The 9,349-nt window shown below is 50.3% G+C and overlaps 1 protein-coding gene across 2 annotated transcripts in view; it reads right to left on the bottom strand.

The window, feature by feature from the left end:
- The window catches only part of RGS19 (regulator of G protein signaling 19), a 53,149-nt gene extending 44,862 nt beyond the window's left edge, over window positions 1-8,287 (bottom strand). Inside the window, exon 1 of one of the 2 annotated variants that reach the window (XM_048819808.2) lies at window positions 8,131-8,287. In XM_048819808.2, coding sequence (XP_048675765.1) covers window positions 8,131-8,190 — 60 coding nt within the window. In that variant the 5' untranslated portion in view covers window positions 8,191-8,287. The remainder of the gene's footprint in view (window positions 1-8,130) is intronic. The other variant, XM_048819809.2, reaches the window with a different exon arrangement.
- Window positions 8,288-9,349: the final 1,062 nt, after the last annotated feature.

Consider the following 9,349-nt stretch of genomic DNA (forward strand, 5'->3'; position numbering starts at 1 on the left):
CATTCACAGGCAGAACAAGTTTAAAGTGAATACAAGCAAAGTGAATTGAACTTGTAAGTGTCAGAATGCACACCAGGAAAAAAAATAGTTCTCAAAGATAATCAGTCCAATCACAATGTAACAAACGGTTTAGAGACGGTAGATTGTTCATTAAAAGGTGGCAAATTCATAACTGATAAAAGGAGACAGTTTCCCAATCAACACAAAATTAGCCTGTGAAACTCCCTGTCACAAGTTGTCTGAGGCCAAGAGCTCAGCAGACTTCAGGAAAAGACTAGACATTTATATGCATAGCAAGAGTACCCAGAGTTCATAGCAAATACTAATGAAACAAGCAAGAGTTTTCGAAGTTCTATAAAACCCCACACTCAGGGCATAAACCAACTTCTAGCTCCTGGGATTCAGAGGAAGATTATCTCCTAGGGTCATCTCATCTGCAAGGCTTCTTCCTCCGAAGCAGCTGGTGCTAGCCACTGTCAGAGAAAGGACACTGAGCAAGACGGAACTTGGGTCTGATCCAGCCCGGCAATTGCTACATTCCTAGAAAGAAAAGCTCAGTGAGCTGTAGCTCACAAAAGCTTATGCTCAAATAAATTGGTTAGTCTCTAAGGTGCCACAAGTACTCCTTTTCTTTTTGCGAATACAGACTAACACGGCTGTTACTCTGAAACCTGTCAACTGGCTTAATGAGTTATTTGCTATGGGGGAATCTCTTGGTTCTCTGAAGGCTGCACACAGGAGTTTAACACACGTGTGTCATGAGGATGTGAGAGTTAACCTCCTGTGAACCACAACCCCTAGAAACCAATGAAACAGCAAGCCAATTTACCCAACACCCAGCTCCCCACTCCATCTCTATCCTCGTTCATTTTTACCTAGACACGTACGGGGGGGGCGCCTACCACCAGAGCACATGAGGTAGGGAAGGATTATTCACATTTTACAGGTGAGGAAAGCAAGGTACAGAGACCCGGTGACTTGCCCATACTCCCACAGGAGCTGTGGCAGAGCCAGAAAACAACAAGACCATTCTTCCTCATGTTTTATGGTGCCAGTCTCTCCACACAAGACCATCTATCCAGACTGATCACATGCCCTCCATATCACCATGGTTTCTGAGCCCCTCCCAAGTACTGAGAGTGAGCAAGACCATCTCTGCCTCCTCCTGCTTAGCCCACAAACACATACCCATGGGTAACTGAGAGCCCTGCCCTCCGCTTGCACCTCTGAGCTAGGCAGGTCATCAGACATGACACTGCGTTTAAAAGGCTAGTACTGTCATGGGAAGAGGCACCGCGGTTCAGCTGCTGCCCCGGTAGCAGGAGTTGGGAGTGCAAAGGCACCAGACTCCGGAAGAGGAATGCTGCTCCGGTCATGTCGCTCAAAAGTCTACTCGAAGGCCATGAAAAAGCAGTGCAGGTGGGTGAGAAATGGCCTCTGGTCACTCCCTTTCCCCCGATCTTGACTCTTTTTGCAAATGTGAAAGTGGATGGCTCAGGGGACAGGGGATTAACGGCACGGAGAGCTTTCGACCCGGAGCGTCATCTGTCGCGCTCTACCTCATGTCGATAACGTCTGGAAGTTGTTACTTGCTACAGGCCTGAGCAAGACGATGGGGGGAAATGGGGTCAGTATCACCAACAGTCAACACAACGAATTGCATAGGTCTCAGCCCATGTTCCCGGGAGTTCACACTACAGTTGCAGCCCTTGCTGGCAGCCTCAGTAGAGGCCCAGGATTTGATAGGCCGCGAAGGGCTCTTCACAAAGAACTAAGAAGGGCTAGGTCAGGCTGGAGGCTGGCTGGCAGAGAGTGGTCTTGAGGAGCTGGGCCTGCACCAGTTCTGAGAATAGAGGAGTTCAGTTTGCAGGACTGTCACTAAAATACCTCTCGCTAGCACTAAAGTCACTCACAGAAAGCAAAAGAACTTTCTCTGCCTTGGACGCTGCATCCGTATCACAGAGTTCTTTTTCGGAGAGCTAGCTTCAAGCTTTCCTTGCTTCATACCCATTGGCTTCTCTCTGCACTTATATCCAAAACAGTGCTTGGACATTTGCTTTCTGCTGGAGGAAACTGTTCAAGAACTAGTCAGTCTCGTGTCTGTGCATGAGACACAGAAGGGGAAAAGAAACCCTTCTTGTTGGCTATCTGACTTCCCTTCTGATACACCACGTTAACAGCAAGGCACAGCTCCCACAGAGCAGGCTGTCTACACAAGCCTCGCTAACACAAGCCGGCCAGCTGCTTTTGTTTCCTCAGAGCTATCATCATTGACATAGATTTTGCAGCCCCACACAGCAAGAAGGGGGGTCTCAGTCTTTGACTTCCCACTCACAATACGGTACCAGTACGGCCATACTTTCAGCACCGTTGCAAAGGAGAAAAGTTTGTATTTTAAAATTTTGCATGACATATTCTGTGCAACAAACTTTTAAAAACACACAAAAGCCCGTGGTATGTTAATGAAGCACCTTCCAAGGGTCAAACCACACCTTTCAAACTCTTGTCAGAAGCAGGAGGATGGCTGGAGAATTGGACAGGCGAGTTGTTATATAACCTAAACCCCTAATACACAGTTTCCCAAGGTCAGGAAACCCCTTTTTCATTTCTAATGGTCCTAATAACATTTTTTGTTCAAGCTAAATCCCTTGATTTCACAAAATGTCCAAAGGCACAGGCTTGGCAGGGGTAGGGGAGGACTCAAGCAGTTCCCTGCAATTTAGGGCTAAACCCATTACTGTCAGTAACCATGACAGGACTCGTTTACTATGAGCCAATCACACTGAGTGAGGTTTCACTCTCCGGAATGCCCGTAACCCTTAGACAGCGGCAGAGTCAGTGCTGAAATAACAGTCCAGCTGTGAAGCATTCCTACCATACAAGCCCAGAAGTTGGAGGCAGCTCCTGCAGAGATCAGGGGAGGCAGAAAGCACCTAAAAACAAGCTTCAGAAAGGCTCAACTTTCTCAATTCACAGTGCCAGTAGGATCACAGTTCTGCTCGGTCTTTCCCAGACACACCTGTGAAGGAAGACGCCTCTTCTTGAACCAGATTTGTGTTTTGCAGCCACATAAACAATCTATCGAACAATAAGGCCTTCTTTTTCATATACAGCCAGGAGGATGCGAAATCCCACTACCACATTTGATGGGTTTCTACCTCTCTTTCCTGAAGCAGGAGGAAGAGGGGAAACTATGGATTTCTAGCTGAACACAAGCGGAGAAAAGATCTATCCCCCATCACTCCATGGGAATCGAGAAAGGTAGCAGACTGAGCCCAAGTTCAGAGATGGCTTTTTATTGACTGCAAGCTGTGGAGTGTTTTAATTACCAAACGTTTTTCATAAGCATAGTTTTATCCCCAGTCCCATTTGACTACATACTACTGAATCTGACACAGTATTGATAGCTTGTGTTATCAAATGTAGCTAACTCACTAACAGCTTTAGGAGTGGCATGAGCATGTTTGGCTTCCACATTAATGCCCTGACCTTGCAAAAATTTAAGCGCATGCATAATTGATTTCAACGGGATTACTCGCATGCAAAAAGGTTACGCGTATGTATAAGTCTTTGCAGGGTCAGGGCATTTTCCATTTAGTCTGGAGAAGAGAAGACTGAGAGGGGACACGATAATAGTTTTCAAGTACATAAAGGTTGTTACAAGAAGGAGGGAGAAAAATTGTTCTTCTTAACCTCTGAGGATAGGACAAGAAACAATGGGCTTAAATTGCAGCAAGGGCAGTTTAGGTTGGACAGTAGGAAGAACTTCCTAACTGTCAGGGTGGTTAAGCACTAGAATAAATTGCCTAGGGAGGTTGTGGAATCTCCATCATCGGAGATTTTTAAGAGCAGGTTAGACAAACACCTGTCAGGGATGGTTTAGATAATACTTAGTCCTGCCATGAGTGCAGGGCTCTAGACTAGATGACCTCTCGAGGTCCCTTCCAGTCCTATGATTATATGATTCAATAAGATGGCATCGTAGAAATGCATGTTATTCATAGTAAATTTGAAATGTTCAGAATTGTTGCTTTTCTTTCTTAATTGGCAATTGGTCCCACTTTCATGGTCCCGTTTTCATAGTATGTCAGTACCAGTTTCAAGGAGAAATGGGCCCTGAATGTTAAAACTGCTTTGTCCATGATGTCCGTATCATCATTTCCCAATGTTTTTACAGCAAAAGTTAGCTTCCCAAAAGTGTGACAATTCCGGGCTGGAGGGGGGAGACATATGTTGAACAGAACTGGAGAAAGAAGGTCAGGTTTCTGGAGGAACCTACTTAGGTGTCCTCCAGGAGCTCAGTAACAAACAGAGCCCAGACTGCTAGCTCCCAAACTCCAGAGCATCAGCATATAACCGTGGCCTCTCTGCATGCTCAATAAAGATCTCTTTCCTGCAACTCTGCTTCATTACTTATTGCTAGTGAAACATTGTGGCGGAGATTTGTGTACAAGATTCTTCAGAATGCAGCAGCTACCAGGGTGAACCGTGGCACATGGCATGACGCCTATAGAAACTCGACATTTAATTACACACTCTGCAGCCAGCTTTCTAGTGACACCCAGCGCTGGTACTGAGCCCTAGCAAAAGCACAAGAACTCCCCAGGGCCTGCCTGGCTTGGATTTAAAGAATTTAGAAAGAACTGACAAAAATGAGCAGAATAAAATACTTCGGCCACCACTCAGAAGAGATAAGGCGAAAGCAGAATGGACTGGAATGAAATACAAAGCAGTGACAAAACCGTGATGGAGAGCACTAAGCAATCAGGGAAATAATTTGATTGGCTGCGACGAATAAATTAAGCACGTATCTAGAACTAGGAGGGGCCCTGGTATCCTTCATAATGGTTACAATTGTGCATATAGCTTGAGCTTAAAGAGGACACTCTGCAGATCAGAATTTTTAAGAAGTCTTTGGCAAGGGTGGGGTGATGACAATTATAATTATCCTGAGCAGGTTAAGATATTTCACACTTCAAGTTTCCTGGTAACTGGCCACCAATAACTTCTGAAAGCTTGCTAGAATTCCTATAAAGTTACTTGGTGCACAACCCAACTTCCAATTTTACACCACCATGAAATGTTTGGGGGATTCCCACCCCCGTTTATCCTCTTCCTCACCCTGTTTCTCAGTAATTACTGGTACCATCCAAAATTTTTTTTGAAAAATTGTTTACTGAAGTATCTAAATCACTTGCTTTAAAATACTTCCTGTGAACTCTAAGAATGCAGTGCCTATGCAAAGCCAAGTAAGGAACCAAACAAGTGGAAGGAAGCCTTGTGGACCAGGAGTAAACTCTGGAGCATACAGGGTTACGGCAGGGTGGAAAGATGCCCTGAACCCCAGGGGGAACTGAGTGCAAAGGCAACAATAAAACTGAATTGCCTCCCGCTTTCCTCTTCGTAGGCCTTGTGACAGATCTGGAGCTGCTCTGTAATAATTTATGAATAGTGTACGTTGACCTGGTTATTGGCATGTGGACACTCACACATTGGTTTAGCTTAATAGGAAAAACAAGCAGGAAGTAAGAGAATGACTCAAGATCAGGGCTCCTCAGCAAACGTCTGAAAGTGAAGGAACAAGGCCCAGACTGTCAGCTTTGAAGATTTTAACCCCTTCCCAGCCAACCTGCAAAACTAGTTTTGTCCCAAAGGGCCCAAGCCCGGAAATGCAGACGAACCGAATAATTCTGGCAGTTTAAAATGGGTTTCTCTCAAGAGAAGGGGGAGTTGTTCAGGGAGCAGCCACCAGGGCAGGAGGGGGAAAGGGGGTTCTGAAGAAATTAGGCCTGTCTAGGCTGCCACCAGGGACAGTACACCTCTCAGTACGACAGACGTGTGTACACCACCCGTTGTATCAAAATCCTGTTTCTCTAACTGGTTTGTTTTGACAACAGGAACAAAGACCGCTGGGGTTTTAAGAAGTCTGTTTTGGTCACTGAATACCACTGGTCCCAGACTCCCACAGGAAAGAACCACTGGGACCCAAACTCAGTTGGATCTGCTGGGTAAGCACAATTGATACGCAGAGGACCCTAGCCCAGGCTTGGTCTCGGTATGGGAGAATGGTGCAGCTGCGTCCCGGGATAGGCAAAGACACAAGGCCTTATACCCACGGGGGTGCCCTCAGAGACCAGGGGGGTAGAGAGGCGCAGCTAGCCCTGCACCTGTGACAGGCCTTATTGTAAGTGACTGCTTCATTACATTTTTCACTCCCACCCTCTCCAGGCCTGCTTTGGTGCCATAATATGGAAACAGGCAGGCCTTTACTGAACTATATTACAGAGACCACCCTGCTCACTGCCTCTTATAGGAAGAAGGAGTCCGGTCAGTTACTGCAGAGCAATGCACTCTTTTTTATTAGCATGCAGCTCCGGTCATTTGTGGGGAGGGCTGGTGGGCAAAACGTCGTGTAGGGGAATCTGAAGTGGCATCCGCCCCCAGTAAAACAGCCTGGAAATACCTGCCATTCGGTGCACCGCACTCCCAAGGCGGAAAGCAGCAGCATCCGGCTCTTCACACATTCGATGGTGATTAAGAATCATTCCGAGAGAGCTGACTGCCTTGTATTCAGAGAGGGAAATGAACTCCCCTACAAGCTGGGAAATCCCTCCCACTCACTTTGAACACTTTTTGTTTAGTTTCTTTAAAAAGGCCCTGGCTCTGTGCCAAACCAACAGCCCGAGGAAGCTTCCCGAGACATCAGAGCTTCCCAGAGGAACCTGCCCATTCCCAAGGCACCTCCGCAGGTGATGCTCAAAGGGATGAAGCCACAAGAACAGCCTGCACTTCTCTACCCCATCTGAGAGCCACACAGCTCCTTGAAATATTATTTACACTCCTGTAGGGCCGAGACCCCCCAAAGGTCAGGGCCCCAGTCTATTATTCCCCCCCCAACACACACACTCCCCAGCTATCCTTACCCTGCTTGATACATGGGGAAACTGAGTCACAGAGCATGTACGTGATTTACACAAAGGTCACACAGGGAATCAGCAGGAAGGGAACCCAGGAGTCCTGACTCACAGACTCACAGGGTTACCTTTGGGGGTGGGTAGGAGGTTGGTCACTGGGAGACCTCTCCCCTCCTCCGAGCAGTGCCAGAGGCTGCCACAGCCTGCTCCAGGGGGAATCCTACCAGCAAGGCGGGGAGGAGGATCCTTTCCCCCACTCCCCCCTTGGCTTTGCGTGGCTGCAGGGCAGCAGAGCCTCCTCCCGAGGCAGCCTCTGCACGCCCCCAGCAGAGCCAGCTGCAGCTGCCAGGGGCCCGGCCTCTCCCCGCCTCGTGCGAGCTGACAGCTCTGCCACGCGACATGCAAGGCAAATCCCCGGGTCAGACAGACGGCAAAGGCATGGGGGAGGGAGGGGGCAGCGCCTCCCCCGCGAGCTCTTCCTCCTCCCTGGGGCTTCCCCCACCCCATTAGTCGGCATGCAATTCAGTGACAACCCCCGCATCCGTATCTCCTATCTGCATCTTCCGCGCACACACACACACACCCCGCTCCCTCTAATCAGTTGCAATCCATTGCACATGGGTTTCATTAGAAAGGATGCAAATACAAAGGAGCTCAGCTGGAATTCATGCTGCCCAGGAAGCTGAGCGGCTCTTGGGGGCTTACGCCTCTCCTCCCCCTCCCCAATAGATAGCCACACTCCCTCCCTCAGCAGCGGTTTACAAGGCTACCGGCAGCACTTGATGCATGGGGGGGGGGGGGGGGTAAAAAGGGGCGGCGGCAGCCAGGGGGAGCCCACCCCACTGAATACAAGGCTGGGAGCCAACGGGGGGCGGCGGGTTTAGCGTCCACCTCCCAGGAGATACAATCCCAAGCAATGCACTGGGAATGGAGGATTTGCAATTCAGAGCGAGCGGCGGGGGGGGAATTGCAAGGTTGGGGTCGCTCCCTCCCCCCCATCTGCAGCTGGGCTGTGTTTTCTCCTTAGAGGAAACCCCTTTCTTCCCCGGCTCTTGCACAAACGGTGCTGGCCCGTTCGCTCCCCACTCACACAAAAGGGAAGCAAGAAGATTTTTGCATCAATGCTCACACATTTCTAGCAGCAGCGCGGGCCGTGGCGGGTGGGGGGGAGCCTGGCTGCAGAGCCAGGGTGCAAAGGGGGGGGGGGTTTACTCACAAGCTGTGCATCCGAGTCCCCCGCAGCAGCGCAGCCCTCCTTCCCTTTGCTGAGGCACATCCGTCCCCGTCCCCCCCTTTTTTTAGCTCCAGAATCGACACCCTTAGAGAGACGAGCTTGGAGAGGCTGGCAGGGGCTGCACTGCGCACGCGTCCCCCGGCCCCTGCGATTGACTTCCTAAAGCAACTGCATGCCGTTTTTGCACTTCCTCACGGCAAAAAGCAGCCGCCTGGGCACTGCCTGGGGCAGGGGCAAGCGCCGCTCCTGCGCCTTCTGCAACCGGCCCCTGAACCAGCCTCCGCCACTGCCTTTTCCTCTGCAAAACCAAGCCACGGGCCGGGGCACCTTCTGCCCGAAGTTTGCGCCTCCCTCCCTCGCTGCTCCAGGGTTGCCTTGCAAGCCACTTTGGCAACTAACCTCCAGCTGGACCACGCTACCTCTGTCCCTCGGCGAGAGATGCATTAATTTGATGTTTGCCTTGGCTGTCCGGGCGGGAGAGCGCATCCTTCCTTCCTTGCACGTTTTGCAAGTGCAAAGGTTGTGATCAGCGGGCATGTCTTTGGGGCAGCATTGGCTGGAAGTGGGGGGCGGGGGGCGGAAGGGGGCGGCGAGGAAGAGTGGTTTCTCCGTATCAGGAGGGTTGTTCGTTTAAGGGGGAGTATTTGTCACTAAAAACGAGACAATAAAACTCCTGGGGGAAAAAGCGTGCATCAAAACTGCATCCTCTCCAGCGGGAGAAATGGTCCCCTTTGGTTGCTTTAAACCCATTTCCCTGGGAGAAGCTACGTACACATTCCGCATGTGCCAGGACACGTTCCGAATAGGCCGGGATGTGCCTGGTTCAGTGAAAACCCAACGCGACCCCCCCCCTCGGTTGAGGAGCAGGACCCCCCGGTCAGACGCAGGCACCAGCCACTCAGACCTTATGTACCAAACACAAGGCCTCTGGATATTCTCGACGGAGTGTTCCCAGCAGAATCGACACGGTCCCCCTTTCACCCATCCGCTCGCACCCCTCCTCATGGCACCGGGGGAATCTTTGCTCCCTTAGGGCCCGAGTCTGCAATCAGTCGCAAAGCCCCTCCCTCCCCCCCCCCCGACCTCAATGGGGGCAGGATCGGGCCCTTCCAGCATAAACTTTCCCAAATCGACAAAGCACCCCCCCCCCCGCTTTCAATGATGCGGCTGTCAGCCTGTGTGTTCCCTGCCCCCCGCCCCC

This window comes from Caretta caretta, chromosome 13 (assembly GCF_965140235.1).
Source record: "Caretta caretta isolate rCarCar2 chromosome 13, rCarCar1.hap1, whole genome shotgun sequence".
Classification (NCBI taxonomy): domain Eukaryota; kingdom Metazoa; phylum Chordata; order Testudines; family Cheloniidae; genus Caretta; species Caretta caretta.